The 17,358-nt window shown below is 38.6% G+C and overlaps 1 protein-coding gene across 9 annotated transcripts in view; it reads left to right on the top strand.

The window, feature by feature from the left end:
- Positions 1-17,358, top strand: part of NFIB (nuclear factor I B) — a 177,261-nt gene that overhangs the window by 90,744 nt on the left and 69,159 nt on the right. For all 9 annotated transcript variants that reach the window (XM_026097877.2, XM_026097876.2, XM_026097873.2 and 6 more), the window contains exon 3: positions 8,521-8,574. In XM_026097877.2, the coding sequence (XP_025953662.1) occupies positions 8,521-8,574 (54 nt within the window). The remainder of the gene's footprint in view (positions 1-8,520; positions 8,575-17,358) is intronic.

Genomic DNA, 17,358 nt, shown 5'->3' with positions numbered 1-17,358 from the left:
AACATTACAGCTTTTTCCTCCTTTTTTAAAGAAAACATTAGTTTTTGGGGAGGGCTCCTAAACACATTTATACTTACTGGCAGAGCTGTTACCTCATGCTGCTCTTAGTTGGCTTGAGGAAGTATGAAACACTAAAGTGTTCCCATCTAATTTTGGAGTTTCTGTGATACGTAAAGAAGAAGCATTTTAATTTAATTGCTGTTTATTTCCCCCAATTAGTATGTGGTGAGGGAGCATACATACCATTTTGGGAGATCTCTCAGTACAGAATAACAGAGGGGCCTCATGAGCCTCTGTTAGTGTCTGTAAACTACTTTGTGGGTTCTTGGCTAGGTGGTGTTACAGCCTTGCAAAGCAGTGTGTGAGTAGAGTGTGAACATTTTGTAAAGTTGAAGAATCTGTCTTTTAAGACTTAAAGACCTTTTAAGACCTTAAGACCTTAAAGTTAAAGTTAGAAGAAAGATGCAGTTCTATCCTATGGTATCTGTTGAATAGGGCTTTCTTTTGTGCTTTTAAGCTATAAGTAATTTCACTGGAGCAACTTTCCATGGAATTTAACAACCTTTGGTTGAGACCCATTGTGAACAAAACTGATTTTTTCATGGTTGTGTCATCATTATCCTGTGCCTAAAAATATTACCTTATGTAGTGGAAAACATTTGATCTCCCTCAACCCTTGTTACTTTACTGACCTAAAATGCTGGGAGAGAATGAGATCCTGGCTGTATGGGGGTCAGTGGTAAAATCCTGGTTTGTTTCCCTGAAAGCAGGATTCACCCTATAGTTCTTAGATACATTGCAGGAAAATGAGGATAATTCTTTATATTTCACAGCATAATGTAATGGACAATTTATTAAATGGCCAAAGATGCATGCAAGCAAATTTCTACTTTTATGTACAAAAATGAAATTTTTCATTAAAACAGTATAAGATTTTTTTCTTTTCTAATCCCTCAAATAAGACTTTCATTGCATTCCACCTTCTGCCTTTCATTTTCTGAAGAATCCATAATGAAAGCCCTTTATACCATAATGTAAAAGGTTTCTTGGTTTTCAAGAACAATTTCTGAATGTTTCGGAGTATAGATAGTATCCACAGTATCTCACAGATGGATAAAATTAAGCATCCATATCTCGTCTTTTCCTACTGAATCTTGCAAGTTTTGGAAAGAAACTTCATTCTTTCACATTGCTCCACACGTGGCAAGATACCTATGTAAATCTCAAAATACCTGTCAGAAAAGCGCTAAGCTAATATTATGAAGTATGGGAAACATTTGTTTCAAGCCATGAAAAAATATAAATAGTTTTTAACTTAAAAATGTGTGTGCGCCTATGTGTGTGAGTGTGTGTGTGTGCATGCACGCACGCACACGTACGCATATATGTGTGTGTGTATATGTGTGTGTGTATGTACGTATGTATGTATCCCATGCGCAACTTATCTTACAACACAGCTGGGGAAAGTTGTTCGGTTTCCAAAAAGAGCAACATATGGTCTTTATAAATTGTATAAGAAATATTTTGAATAAATAAATGTTGCGATTTATTTTACATAAACAAAAGAGAGAATTTAAATTAAAAAGATAAATCTGTGCAGGGAACATAAAACTGAAGAGCTAAGTATGCTTATTGCTATTTTGGTTCTAATAAGTGTTTCTAGGTCCTTGAATTTCTTTCAACTGTATGAAAACTGGATTTACTCCCAGAGCTCCACTGCTTAACTAGGGCATTTTAAAAACTAAACAAGGGCTGAGTCAGTTAATTAATTTAAATGAGATTACAAATCAGAAACACATTACGTAATGTTGATTTAATTACCATTTTTTATTTACCTAATTAAAACACTCTGAAGAAAAGTTAACAGTCCTGACAATGGCCGGCTTGGTGACTTGGCAGCGGCAGGTTTGCGCTGCTGATAGAGCAGGAGCTGAACCTGGGAGCCAGCTGTGACCTGTGCTGCTCCGAGTGCCCCGGGCGCTGGGCGCAGCTACCCCTGCCTTCGCTGGCGCTCAGGGTGGCTCTCGCGGATTTGCCGGGCCGGTGCCGCGGTGCCCTCGCAGCTCCGGGCTGGTGCGCCTGCCTGGGGAGTACGCTGCGGTTCTTGCAGCCGTGTCAACTGCGGCGAACTTGCCTGTTCTTGGGGAGTGCAACGAAACGGGACTGGCAGTGACTAAGTCGTTTTTGCCGTGTCCTCGCTCCAAAGTAAACAGGCTCAAAACTAAATCTAAACAAAACCCAACTTCTGTCTCCCGAGCAAGCTACCTCAGATTTAAAGCTCCTCCAAACCTTGTTGCTCGTGAAGTTGCAGAAGGAGGTGAGGCTTCATCCTCCAAGCATTTCTTTCTCGCAGAGAGACCCTACTTATTTTTGTTGCTGATTTGCATGAACTGTGGCTCATACCATAAATCTTGGGCAACATCCAGTAAAGAAAATGGTTGCAGTCACCATTTTATCGTATGTATTCTGTTAGCCAAGGTCTCCAGGAGAACCAATTACTGCAAATGTAGTGGTCTATGAAAATGTGAAAAAAATAAATCCCCCCTTAAGTCAACACACTTCCAAAAGGAAAGGGTGATATTTACACATATTCCACTGCCTTCTTTCTAGTATTGTTTCAGAAGATACTTGATACAATAAAACACTATTAACTTGCTTCTATCATAAACAAACTGTCATATCACTATGGTTGGTGCAAATGTGATGCTCATAAAATTGTACAATAATTTGGAGCCATCAGACTGGTGTCTTATACTATAAAAGATGTTGCTTTTGCAAAATGAAGTTGTTGAAAGTCCAATCAGTTGCCTTCACAGGGTAAAATGACATAGGTACTAAAAGGTAAATGTGTAATAAAATTGTGAAAATAATAATTAACTGTAATCTTTACACAGATGGAAGAATATGTATTTATTCGCTTTATGTAGTTTTGCTGACCACCTTGTTTGCCTGTGGGGGTATTAGGTTATGCTCCTTTTCTTTTGCCATGGAGGCCTTCCTACCATGATGGTGCTCTCAGCTGTGGAGCTCTGAAAGACAAACAGCTGCATCTGGAATGGTTTTTCCCCCTGGGGACAGCCTAACAGTGGAGCCAGGCCAGAGAGGTTGTGGCGTCTCCATCCGTTCCAAGCGTTTTCAAGTGACTTTTTACCGATGGGGTAAAGCCTGGCATGAGCTGGGCTGCCCCTGGGGCTGAGCATACTTTGGCCAGGGCTGGACTAGGGACCTCCTCAGGTCCCTGCCAGCCTGGATGGTCCTGTGGTGCTATGATTTTCAGCGGTAGGACCTCTATACCCAAGTCTGCAACGTCTGGTGGCGAGGTAGCACTGCAGGATGACAGTCTGGGAGGCAGCAGTTGATTCTTGTTCACGGTAGTGACTCCATCGGTTGTCAAGTCAGACCCCCTACAGGTATGTGAAGATTTGAACAGCATCAAAGTGGTGCTTACGCGGTGTCAGATCTCCCTGTTCCTTGATCCTTCCCCATACCCAAATCACAGGACTAGCAAAGAACAAGGGTGTATTTACATGATGGTAAATGATTAAGTTAGTGCCTGTGAGCTAGGATGAACTGAGTGCAAAGGCTGTCCTGAAATGTGCTCATTGAAATCACTGAGGAAGTTTATTTGATTAGGATGCGACCTGACAAGAATCTGCTTATTTCTAGGACACAGCTGGAGAAAATATTTTTTCTTTTTCTTTTTATGGACTTGTCTCTATTTCTTTTCATGGACTTTAAAGTTGGGAGAGCCTTAAAAGCAAAATTTATTAGTTCTATGATAGGAGGCATAAGGGAAATATAGCAACACTTACATTTTAAAGAGAGCGTTTTCTCTTACTGGCTGCATAAAAAAAGAATAGACTACCAGGGAATGTTAAAAATCCCTCAGGAAGCTAAACTGGTGAACAGCAGCATGACTTTCCTGGCTTTGCTAGGGTGTGCATTCTTCCTGCCGCTGTTTGTTAAAGAAGATGTTTCTCTCTGAGGTGCGAAAGGAGAGAGCATCTTGTTATCCAGATGGTGAACCAACAGATTTTTTCCCCACTCCCTTATGTAGCTGAGAATGAGGTGACATGACATCACCTTTCTCCCACTGGCAGGGAAAATGGACAGGTTTTCTTCAGTCAGTTTTTCTTGACCTTGCCTGTAGTCAGAGTTGTCTACGCCCTTAGATATTCATCAGGGTTAACCAGTAGGACTGAAAACGTGGGAAACAACTCAGTATAAAATATACCAGCTTCTTGACTCATATTGTGTACTGCTTTCTAAAAGAAGGAGTAATTTGACATAAAGAGTTTAAATATCCTGGCTCATGTCGAACCACAATAGGTTACAGTGAGTATATCTGCAATATTAGGGTTACATGAATAGCTGCCAGAAAAAGGTAAAGGTTTGGTTGGACTGTTCTGGTACAAACTGTTCATCCATGGGGCAATGACTGATGAAGACTTCATCCATTGACTTTTGGAGCAGTTAATTTCAGGAAGAGCAGATTGGAAGCTATACCTGCTGTAGTTGTGAGACACATATGAAAGTCATTCACTGGAAACGGTAGGTGCAGGTGAACAAATAAGTAGCAAATAAGTAATTTTGAGATCTATATGGAAGAATCTTTCCAAGAAAAGCATGCTGACAGTAAAATTTGAGAAGGAGTATTAAAAAAAAAAAAAAAGAAAAAGTGAGAAAACTTGTAGCTGGAAGAAACCTGAATGAAAATACTGAAAATCTGAGGTCCATCACATGTATGTGATGGGGTTTTATTAGCTACTAATTGTATAGATTTGCTTAGAACTTCTGGCTGAGGAGGTCTTTCTTTTCTGTGCACAGAATTATGTTGTGGTAAAACTGAATGCAAAGCCAGTGAGATAGACATGGAGTCTGGTTTATGTCTTTCTCCATCACACTGGAAGAAAAGCCTGCAATTTTTGGCTCCAGTGCTCATGGTATTAACCAAATTAATGATCTTGTATAGATAAAGACCAAAAAAAAAAAAAAAATTTTTAAATGTCTTACCATGTCCTCTGCTTCCTTGCTTTCTGTGGCTTTCCTTGAAATGCATCTTACTTTCTCTTTTAGAAAAACATTGCTCCAGTGTCTCTTTTCATTCACTATTCTGCTTATAAATTAAATTGTTTTATTCATATAATGATCATGGTTCTCTTGCACTTTGTAAGGCTATTTGCATCAAATCAAATCAAAAACTGGTAAAAGAATCTGATCATCACAGCCCATCACAGTTCTGTGTCTTTCATCCCAAGAATGAGATTCTGTATATTTTAAGTGAAGAGTTACGTAGATTGATTCTCCTATTCAGTGTATAATAATTCTTTTCCTTCTCAGTTTTAGTGAGATCCCACTGGCAAATAGTAGCATCTACTGGTCAAAATGCTGTGAAAGAATCAATCTGTAGAGATCGTGATTGATCAGTAGTTAACATAAAACAAAGCTAAGTCTGACTGGCAAATTATAATAATTACCCAACTGCTTATCCCTGTGACTGGAAAATTCCATACTAAGTTTATCGTATTATAATATGAAAAAGAATTGTTTTAACTAACATCCTTCATTAACTCCTGGTTTATGGATCCACAAATTTGCCATGCTGACAAAGAGAAAGCAGGACTAACAGCAAATTGCTGTACAAGAACTAAAAAAATATTCTTCACTTTCCACATTTTTCAGTGAATTTGAGCAGAAGAAAACTTTGAAGGCTATTTTTAGGAAGGCCTCAAAGCACTAATCCGGTTTCAAATTTGTGTTATCCCAAACACTTCATTTAACACTTGCACTGTTGCTGTGTAAAATTAGCCTCTGTGGTAATCTTATTTTAAAAATGATATGTACTGTCTGCAGAAATAGAGAATGCCTATTAGAAGAATATTAAAGTTCACCCTTGGAAGGGTGGACCTCTTCTGATTGCAATACAGGAACAAAGACTTTCGTTCTTATGAAGGTCCATATGCAGAAACGTATCATATTTTTAGCATTTCTGAAATGTTTTCAAATTAATTTGATCTGTTTTTTTGAAATGGTGTGCTGTGTCATGGAAAGACACAGGCGTACAAAATAGATACACATTGTTCATTGTCTTTCACAGAACTCATTCAGGCAGTTCAGGAAATTTTCCTAGCCCTGCAGACTAACTTATGTACTAACCTCTAACTGACAAGAAAAATCTGATCTATAGCTGTGGCTGTTAGTTGTTTAAAGGGCTTTTTGTTACTCGTAAAGAGCAGTATGTGTTATATTATCGATCTACTCATACGAGTTACTTCCCATGTAATGTTATTGAAACCCCCTAATTCCTCTGCACTCAAACACTCCTGTTTATAATCAATTCAAGATTTTATGGAAGCCTAAGCTTTAGCCTAATGTAAGAATACAAGTGTGGTTTTGTCAGCAAATAGGCTAATATATCTAGGAATAGTAACAAAGTATTAGATCTAACAGATATGAATTAAAATTGAGAGTTGAGATTAAATTTATTTTCCTTCTGGGCTCTAGCAAAAAAGGATGAGGCATTGAAAAACTGAAATAAAAATAGGAGTTTTGATTTTCCCTGTGACATCCTTCCTCTACTTTGAGACTTTTCACAGTATATGTAACAATATGCAGAAAAAGCAATTAGGTGGCAATCTCAGTGATGAATCATTCCTTAAGGCCCTTTCAGGGAGAGATACCGTGTCAGATACCAACCACCAGACTTCTCGGGAAGATTCAGACCCTGAGACCAACTGTGATGATAGGAATTTCGGGCATCCTGGCTGCTGTGCACTGAGGCAGGGGTCTGAAAGTGCACCTGTTTCAGGAAAACCATGGGATGCACAGAATTTGATGAGTGCGTGCTTTTTGTTCTGCTTACCCTGGGTGGAAGAAGGTAGAGGAATCTCATGACGTGAAATTAGCTTTGCTGCATGGATTTTACTGTGCAAGAATCATTTAATTCGGTATTGGCAAATTTAGTTGCACTTTTAATAGCGTTGAAATGGGGTTTCACATGTGCCTTGGTCTTCCATACAGCGGTTAGATCCCCAAATTCTTGTTTTTTGTAATTTGTGTAATTCAGATGAATTCAGTAGTTCAGCTGAACACAGTTTAGATGAATGAGTTACAGGATATACAAGTATATTTCCTTAGAGAACTTCTCCCACATCTTCAGAGCTTGAATTCTGAGATGGATTTCCGTGTCAGGTAATACCTTCTGTAGGATCGAGTCAGTGTTAGCTTAATCTGTTAGAGAGTCATATGTGTCAGGCTGCATTTGCTCAACTGTATAGCAGATGATAACAGATTTTAATGAGCCTTGTGTGAAAGGGGGAGAGAATCTTTTCTTTTAGGTTAAAGGCTGTATTGGCTTTAAGAAGAAGTGATGGGGATTGAGGGACCGGTATGCACTGATTTGTGCACTTCTCTCCTCTCTTACCTTTTTTGCTTTAATTTGGTCTTATAAGCAGGAATAAACTTTTCAGTCAAGAACCCTGACTTGATTCTGGGCAGTGTTGGGATCCATTTGGCAGTACCAATTTCTGTAGTGCTATGTTGCAATTACTTTGTGGTCCTATGCAGCTAAAGAGCAGTGTTGCATTTTAAAGTAATGGCAGCATATTCAGATTATGAAACTGCTCCAAATCAGATATCTGTATACAGAACAAATGGTCATGGTTCCTTTCTTTTTATTTTTATTTTTTTGTATGCAAGATTGTCTGTCATGTCATATTTTGTTGGTAATATTTTCTGGCAGTGGAGCAGACTGTTATTATATTAATGGTGTGGAAGTGCAGCAAGAAGTAGGTATTTTTAAAAGAAGCTCTTTTTATGAATAGGGATAGCATTTATTATCTAGTGTGTTAACATCAAATTGCATTCTTCTCTTGATTCATTAGGTGCACGTATCAAGAGGAGAATGCACTCTTTGAAGTTGTAGGGCTTGTTTGTGTTAGTTTTTATGTTACATTAACTTTGTTTCACAACAGCTATTCTTACAAAGTGTGAACACAAAGGCTGTACTGTATTAAAACAGACAGTCCTATCTTCAGTCCTGAGTCTGCAGAAGCAATCTGTGCCTTTGTGCTCTAAGTGAAGGGTGAAGAAACAGGATTCATCACCACAAACTCTATGAGTTGCCTGATCCTGTACATCTTTCTGGTCATTGCATCAGAAGACGCTAGCTCTGCTTTGCTGGTTATGCAATATTATATTTGGGGGCTGGAGGGAAAGGGAATGAAAAGGTACCCTTGTAGATGTGTTTACACCCTGAGTATTTACCTGAAGGACTCTCTTGTCCTTATTCAGTGATCTGTGAGTTCCTCTTATGAGAATCATTGCATCTTTCATAGTGTTTCTGGTTCTGTATAAAATGGGTTGCATATAGTGTGTTTGTTCAGTAATGCCTTCATGTAGAAAGGCAGGGAAATGACCTTTAAAGAACAAAGTATTAGTTTAATATCAAAAGACAGTATTAAAGAGTTGTGAGATACTTTCAAAACAAATTAGTAAAACACTTCTTTGATTTCTTTATAGATTCTGGACAACCAGGAAGTCCAAGCCACAATGATCCTGCCAAGAATCCACCAGGTAAATATAAGTTCCAGGGCATGTGCAATCTAACATTGTTTGAGAACAAAGATACTACTGTTAATAGTTAAAGACAGCATAATTGGTCAGCAACCTATTTTGCACAGTAAGTACATATAATCAGGACAAGCTGTCATTATTGTACCTCTTTTGAACTGGCAGTGCCTCAATTGTAGTTTCACCAAGATTCATTTAATCTAAGGAATTTTTGCCTCCATTTGTTCATGTTTTTTTGAGATTTGTAAGTGATGATGGGCAGAGGAATAAGGAAATGATCCCAAACTTTAATAAAAATCTCCAAATACTACAATTATTCATTTATCGCTCTCCCTTTGATGTTTTTGGCCTAAGTTATCAGCTGCTTCTTGCCTTTATTTTATGCATGCGTTTTAAAATGTAAAAATGTTCATTTTTTATAGAAGCATATCAACTCGCAGCAGTTTCTGAACACATTGTTAATGGGTCATGCTAATGGCATTTGGCATTTTTTTTGAGAGAGAGGTCAATGATTTCATGGAAACAGTCTTTCAAGGATTCTCTAAAAATAAAAGATTCAAGAAGAAATCAAAACCAGACTTTGCCATTCCACACTATTTAGGCCAAAGGCTCTTTGTATTTTTGTGGATTTATCCTTCTAATCAATTGGGCTATGCTAGTATATCTTGTAAATCTTTGTTGTTTTATGAATTTTATTAGAGTAAAACAAGCAAGTGTGTCAGACTTCCTCATAGTATCACTTCTAAATGAGTAAGGAGTGATTCCTGCCAGTGAAGTCATGCTGTATCTTCTCATTTCAGCTCTCAGAAGAAGTGACTATCTGAAATAAGTTTGCAGCTAACTCATTTTGTTCTTTTTCCAAATGCTAAATGAATCACACTCTAACCAAAAAGTAATTGTGTGATGCTGGGCTTTTAAACATACATAAACTTTTTCTGGATCTGTTTGAACATTAAGAAAACAGCCCGTGTTGTGATTGTACAGTTTTGTAAGATAGATAGGATCAAAATCATTCTGTGTCATGGACTATGCCATGTGTGTCTGATGTAAATACCCAAAAGTGGGAGCACCGTCATAGCTCATTGTATAATGCAAAAAAATCAAATTGCCTCTCTAATATGGAAAACAGAAATGAATACAGGAAGATTGTAGCTATTTTTAGAGATAGGAGGGCAGAACAACTTCATATATGTCAAACTCTTTTAGGTTATTTTCTAATGTGATTTTTTTTGCAAGGGACGATGCAGGTTTATATTAGTTTGAAATCATTTTTGGTGGAAGAGTTTGATGCTGTTTCTCTCCAAACTGTGTGGGATATATGAGTAGGCTTTTATTTCTGTATTAAATATATGCTGTAAATTATGTAGCTTTGTGGTTTAAAAACCACAAAGAAGCCACCACAGCAAATTTACACCTAAAACAAGCCTGAAGAATTTCCTCACAGATAATCATGGTTTTGCAAAACTTGGAGTATTGAGTTCTAGAGCATTTATTTTTGTTTTAAAATATCTCTGTTTGGAACTGCAAGAAAAAGCCAAATGCATGACACCTCGTCAGTCTAAAGAATTGAATCTGTAGCCTCTGGGTTTGAGAAGCTGAATGCAAGGTCTGGAGCTTCATCTTCACCTTTCTCAAAAAATTTTCTGTTTTTAAAGTACAATTTAACATTTGGGGTAGGAAAGCAGGAGTACATATTTCACCACTGAGGATCATATCCTCACTGAGTGTATTTGCTTATCCCTTAGTCTCAACTCCAGATTTTGCCAGAAAGCAGTATACTTGTTGCCAGCAACAGAGCCATGGGGTGGGTGGAAGACAAACCCTGCAGGCCTCCTTTTGCTGGCCCTGTGGGTGAGATCAGATGCCCCACGATGTCTCATGACCTCCAGTTTCCCAGGAGGTGGAGGGAGGTAGAGGTTTCATCATGAAACTTTCTGCTTGAAATTTGATTGTAACACTTTTTCATGCCTTGGAGCCACTGTTGGCATTATTATTCCTTTTCTCTGATGCCAAGTGGGGACAGAAAATGGAAGCTGTGCCTTGAAACCCTTCATTTGAGCAGAGACAGGCACGTAATTGAATATCATGTCTATTCGAGGGTACGTGAACTGCTATCATCCTTCAGCCTCCCCATGCAATGCTGTCTTGGGGTTAAACTAGGAAGGCAGGAAGAAATCACTGAGGTTTGTGAGACCGCACCAGAGTGAGCTTCTGGGGCTGCTCAAGGGGAACAAGAGGGAGTCACACTCATTTAAGTCTGTCCGAGGAGAAGGACTGCTGTCCAAGTCTTTCCCATTAAACTTTGCATGAGTCTTATTATTAGAACCAGGCTGTCACTTCTGTCAAAGTCCCAGAGGATATCCACTCTGAGGTTTGTTTTCGGTTTTGGGCCAGGAACCCATGGGCTGGCAGTGCCAGCATGATCTGTTCCTGCATTGTGTTTTGATCTGAGGCCTGTGTATCAAGGAGCCAGGGCTTTGGCAAGGGTTCGGTGCTGTTAGCGTTTCGATGCCGCTAACTTCACAAAGATGTTGCCAAGAAAAAGGAGGCTGGGACCTGAGTGGTAGTTGGCGAGGCTGCTGGTGTTAAAAGTGGGTTTTTCTAGGTTTGGCTAGACTGCTGAATTCTTTAGGGTGTCTGGTAATTTGCTGTCTTAACCATGGAGGGAGGGTAATGTCACTTGCCAAACAAAAGAACATTAAGTGCACATGCTGGAATTCTTTACAATAGGTTCCTAAAAATACACTGGATATTTTGATAGCAAAATACAGTATTAAGATGGTGTAGCTTGTGGTGGGAGTGGTATGTAGCTTTTGTAGCAAGATCCAGGGATATCCTCCTCTTAAGTTTTATTTTTCAATAATTTTCATCTGGTATATTGCTAAAGTATGAAATTTGCTTTTCTGTGAGCTGGGTTGTAAAGGCTACTTCTCTGTCAGGGTTATTAAGTATGTAGGCTCCAGACAGATTGATGAACCGTATGCAGGTGAGAGAGAGAAGACAGGAGTTTGAATGCTACTGTTGTCCAGATCAGCCAATAAGCTCCTGGAATCTAAAAGTTATGCGAAGATAGCACTGCGTTGGCTATTAAAAGTTTTAGTGGGTTCAAAGAGAGAATGGATGGGTCTGTGAAAGAGAGATTGATTGAGTGTTGCTAAATAGATAGAAAACACACCTGGATTAATAAATACTTAAACTGAAAATATTTGGAGCCTAGGACAATAGTACCTGAAAAAAATCCTTTACGTCTTCTGTTTCTTACTATTCTGTACGCATCTACTTAGGGCTACTGCTGGAGGCAGACTACTGAAGGAGGTACACCCTGTAAGGCAGTTTCAATGCTGTTCTCTATTATTTACTCTCCTGGTGTCCCGTATGCCTTTTGGTCCTATGTATGTGTGATGTGTGTAGCTTAAGAAAATCTAGAAAATGAGCCTTCTTTAACAATGATGTGTCCTGAAATACCTGCAGAGATTTGGGTGGATATGTACTGAAGAGAGAGGGTTCTTCAGCAAGTTCATCTGCTAGATGTAAGAAAAGTAGCAGAGTGAATAAACGGAGAAAAACATCCAGAACTATTAAGAAGATAATGACACACACATTGCCCGTAACAGTTCAGTCTTCAGTGATACATTCGTGACCAGCAAGCTCTCTTGGTAGAGGATTTTCTGGGTTTTGTTCTGCTTTGTTTTTCTTTCCCTTCCTTACTGCCTGTTGGCCACAACTTTTTGACATTTGTAAGGTTACTTGCTACCTGTCTTTGGTATGAGATTGCTGCTTGGCAGAGTTGCTGTATTTATACCTAAGAATTAACACTGCTGTGTATAGTTGTTGCTATGGTGCTTAAATCTCTGAAGATAGTCTTCTAAAGCTAATGAAACAGGAGTAAGTAATAGTCAGAGATACTGCTACTGCTAAATGTTATTTTGGTAAGACCATAAGATAGGATGGACTGTACGCAGTTTGAGAGCCCGAGAGAATGGATTCCACTCCTACTACTAGTGCTTCGCACACTGACTTCTGGACAGAGCAGGAAGGAGGCTTCTCTCTTCTCGCATGGGTCCCTTCAGGATTTCAGAGCTATTCCTGCCCAGCACGGGGAAAGCAAAAGATAACTTTTCAAAAAGTGCAAAGGAAACCCAGTTACCTTGGCATAGATGGTTAGGAAGCTCTGAGGCCAGAGAAGACAAGCATGTTCAGATTCTTGCTCTTGTTTTAAGCAGCTGAGTTTGGTGGTTATTAGGACTACGTTTCCTACCAAGTGGGACCTGGTAGGTTTTTGTATTTCCTGGTAGAATATATTCCACTTTATCTGGCCCAAGGAATATTTTCATACATATATACAGATCAGGCAGACTATAAAACCTCAGTTAGGGCTGAATGAGGAAAGAAGAAGATTCAGATCCAAGCCTGTGTGCTAATTAATATTGCTTTGTTTATATGGGGCAACGCATTTTTAGACGGTGAGATTGAGAGTCTACATCTCCACTTTTCCTTCCTCCCCACTGTTTCCCTTATTCTTTTTTTCCCATAAAAACACATAATATATGGTCAGGGCATTCATCTAAGTATAAGACCCCTGATCTGAATCAGACATATTTAGATTAACTCATAGCCCCAGCCTTGCTTCTCTGGAGTCGGTCTTTCCCATGTATTTTCACTGGAAATTTTATTTTGAGAACCTTTTCCAAAGAAGAACTGAGTGAAATCACCATCTATTCATTTTTTTTGTAATTAAAAAAGGTGTTGCCAGAAAGCTTGCAAACAGCCTCACCTATTTCTCGATATGCAAATCTTCCTTGCAGCTGTAGAGCCCCAAAGGCTTTTCTGAGCTTTAATATGGGCCAGCAGCCATGGGGAGAACATTCCTTTGGATCAAGTCCTAAGAAATGTGTAATAAATTTGCCTATATGACTGTTCTAGAAAGAAGTATTTTGGTCTTATGTTTTAGAATGTACATTTCCAGAAATAATCTCTTAAGAGTAACATGTGGTCTCAACCTTTGCACTCTTTTGAAAATGCAATAAGCAAATGTCTTTGAGTTTTGAATGACTCAGAACACAGATGGTTTCATTATTTTACTGTATTACAAGTTACCCTCATGTGGATGGAGAATTAGCCCCATAATTAATAGGAATAGAAAACTCCCTGGCCTCATCATTGTAAGCAGCTTTTCTTCTGGAAGCAATAATGCCATAGTAGCAGTTTGGGGAGTCAGGCAGAATTGTATTTAAGCAAATATATATTCTGAGCCTTGCTCTTTCAGCATGGGAGTGGATATTCTGAAACGCTTGCTGTTTCCTGTATGCCTGCAGCCCTACCATCTCAGATAGCGATCTTCAAATAAAACAAGGTTGGGCTTGGTCAGGGCTTGATTTTCTGTGGAGTGCTCCCTATCCCAAATGCTCCAAGGGTTAGTAATGACAGTGATTGAGAGGTGATGCTCTTCCTCCTCAGTGCGCCAGCCCTGAGCCTGTCGGGGCATTCTGGGGGCAGCCGGCTGCTGTGCAATCTTGACAGCCAGAAACCTGCATAGCCCCTTTTACCAAGAACAGAGCTTTTGGCCTTGTATCCTGATTTGAATTCTGGCTTGGGTAATTACTACGGTCTGCTGACTTAAGATTATCTCCGAATTTTCATTTGGATGCACTGTTCTCCTTAATGAAGCCAGTGTGTGATGATGTCATGCTTTTAAAAATGATGCTGCTTTTCATTTCTGATATGGTTGTGTTGAATGGTAAGCACGCTGGTTTTTACTTCAAAGCATGCACAGACCAATAATTCACTAAAAACTGCTATGCAGCAAGTTAGGATTCCGAAATCCTACTTTGGCACCAGATAATTTCTTTCTGTTACCATGCAGTTCCTTAAATGTTAAAAACCAATTCCCTCAGCCTCTTTTAATAATCTTAGCTGTTGTTTATACAGAACTTGAGGCCCTCTGGAGTGAAAGCCAGGATGCATTTGTGGTAGCTCCCCATTATGTTTCTTGCTAAGTTTCAGGGCAACTCACCTGATGGATTGCAGTACTCCTTTATCAGTTAAATTGTTTACATCTTGAAATTACTAAAACATTCAAGAGCGTTGTTGTTTTAATTGTTAACTTAACAGTACTGAAAATCTTATTTAATAAAGGCACAGGCATTGTGCCTTTGACATGACAGGCATTACAACATGTTTGTCCCCTGTCCCAGTTACAACATGATTGCAGTTTGCAGGAAAAAAACTGTGGCTGTGCAACAAGGTCAGAGATAATCATGTGGCAGCCAAAATAGTCTCATTCCCTGGACGGGACCTTAGTTCAACTGTTTCAGCTGACATCACTGCTGAAATCTTCTGCGTCATTCTTTGGCTCATGTTGCCCACCCTTAACTGCCTTTAAGAAATTCTGATTCCACGGAAACCTGTTTCTGGTACTCTTACCGAGATACAGCTTCAAAATGCATGCAATAAGAAAACAAGCTTAAAATTTACTAGACTATGTATTAACTTACTTATGTACAGTGTGAGACCAATTTTCACTTGCCCTACTGTGAGTAGTAGCTGTATGCCATTAGTATTCCTGCTGATGGTAAAGAGCTTCCTGAAGAAATCGGATGTTGCAGAGAGCAGCAGCAGCTATCCTTAAAATGTCTGTTTTCAAAGACTCCGATAAAAAGAATATAATCAGACTATTTTATCTTTAATCATAGCAGTTTCAGAGATTGAACAAACCCGTAACAGCATCAAGCACATTACATCACCTAATTTAAAGTGCAGCCTTCCTACAGCTCTACTGGTATTTCGTAGACAAGGCTGAAGCTTCTAGACTTTCTTTTCACAGCTGATGAACCTATTGCATTGCTAGTAAGTCTCCCTACTGCTTTTTAATTCTCCTTTTTAAATATTCAAAAATAAAAATACGGTAATAAAAAAATGTTTCTTACATTGTTTTGATCCTTACTTGTGCTTATAAGCTGCTCAAAATCAAGGCTGTATCAGTGAAAAAATATGATATTTAATGATACCAGGAAGCAATTTTATGTTTTGGCACTAGTCAATATACAGCAGAACATAAACAGACATTCTATTCATAAATGTACAATTAAATCAAAAGATACTAAAAAGGCTGGTTAAAGATTTGTAAAGCCACACGTTACTGGTAAGCTTTACAGTAATTTGAGAACAAGCCCTGTGCAGTACATGTTAGAGCAAACTGAAAATATTTTCCAATAAGCTTAAATATATTTTTTTAAAATCTTAACATGTTTAAAAACTATACTTGTAACTCAGCTCTTGAATGCATGGCATAGGAATAGAGAGGAAGACATTTAAGGACTGGAACTGAGGTAACTTCTAAAGTTAGAAGAATTACTGTAGGTTCCTGTTCTTTCCCAACTGTGTTAGCATAGCTTGATGATAACTGCTGCTTAGAGATTGATATTTTTGGTTTTTATGCATAGCGACACCAGCCTGATCACTGTAGTATTAAGTTTGGAAAATTTATCTTTTAGGAATGTCTTTTATATAAAAAAAGCCAAGGGGAGAAGCCATGTTTTATGTACTCCCTGTACAAAAGCTAAAAGGAAATATAGAAAAAAACCTTACTGTTATTTTGGGGATTTGGAAGTTAGTTACTGATTGGCAATATGGAATTGTATTAGGGTGTTTTTGGCAGGCAGATTTTTTTTATAGAATATAGATTTTAAAAAATGATGACAGTTAGTGAAATGCATTTCAGAGACTGTCCTCACTCAGGCAAGATGAGTTTTAGTAAATGACCATATTCTGTGCAAACCCTGTGTGGGTTTGAACAACAAAGAGAGCAATGCGTTATCAAGATCATCAGAAGTTACAGGAAATTGTCTATGAGGAATACAGCAATAAGGTATTCTCAAGTGCTTTACTAAACTGTTCAGAAACACATACCAAAAATGTTAATTTAAATATATTTAACATGTTAATGTAAGCAGTGCATTAGGGAATTCTTAATCAAAAAACAATAAAACCTATACTGGATGGAGTATCACCGTGTATTTTTTTCTTGCATGCAATGTAATAATGTGAATATGAATGTTAAGTCTTGTTCAGTAGGGAGATCAGCTTTGCAGGATAAAAGACAGTGTCTCACATCTTTAAAATCAAAATATTCTACAACACCCTACTGCTGTATACAGAGTCTTACTGTTTATTTATCATATTTACAGTACCTGTTTCTGCAACAAATTACAGCAGTTTAATAACACAAAACATTTTCCTATTGCACAGCTGGAAGCCAAGAAAAGTTCTGCAACATATCCACCACAGATTGACTTCTTAAATCCTAAATTCTCCTAAATAGTTAAAATTGCGAACCCCACTGGTGCTGGTACTAAACATACTGTTTATTTTCCTGTACTCAGAAGCACCACTGGAATCCACCTTCCCTGTTAGGATGTAAGTCTCAAGATGAAGTTGCTCAGTGCCTATGAAATAAAGTTTCCAGACTTTTTGTAAGATTTTGTCACATTACATAGAGAAAAAAATTAATCTATTCCTTAGATTGATTGAGATGGACAATAGTTGCACATTTTCCCTCTCTTTCAAAATGCCAGGCAAAGCATTTGCTTGCATCTGTGGCTGTGATTTTTAGCTCATACAAGGCCACGTGAAACCTGAAGAGTGTAGGCAGGGGGAAGGATGGTGGTCCATCAGTCAGCAGCTCATAGTTCTGTGAGGGGATGTCAGTGGTACCACTCTGAGCCAGAATTTTTTTCCTGCTCCTGTTCCCTATCACATGGAGGGAACCTTGCTGCTGCTCTTTATGTT

This window comes from Dromaius novaehollandiae, chromosome Z (assembly GCF_036370855.1).
Source record: "Dromaius novaehollandiae isolate bDroNov1 chromosome Z, bDroNov1.hap1, whole genome shotgun sequence".
In the NCBI taxonomy this organism is placed as follows: domain Eukaryota; kingdom Metazoa; phylum Chordata; class Aves; order Casuariiformes; family Dromaiidae; genus Dromaius; species Dromaius novaehollandiae.
Note: the sequence above shows the minus strand (reverse complement) of the source record. Positions and strands in the feature narration are given on the sequence as shown.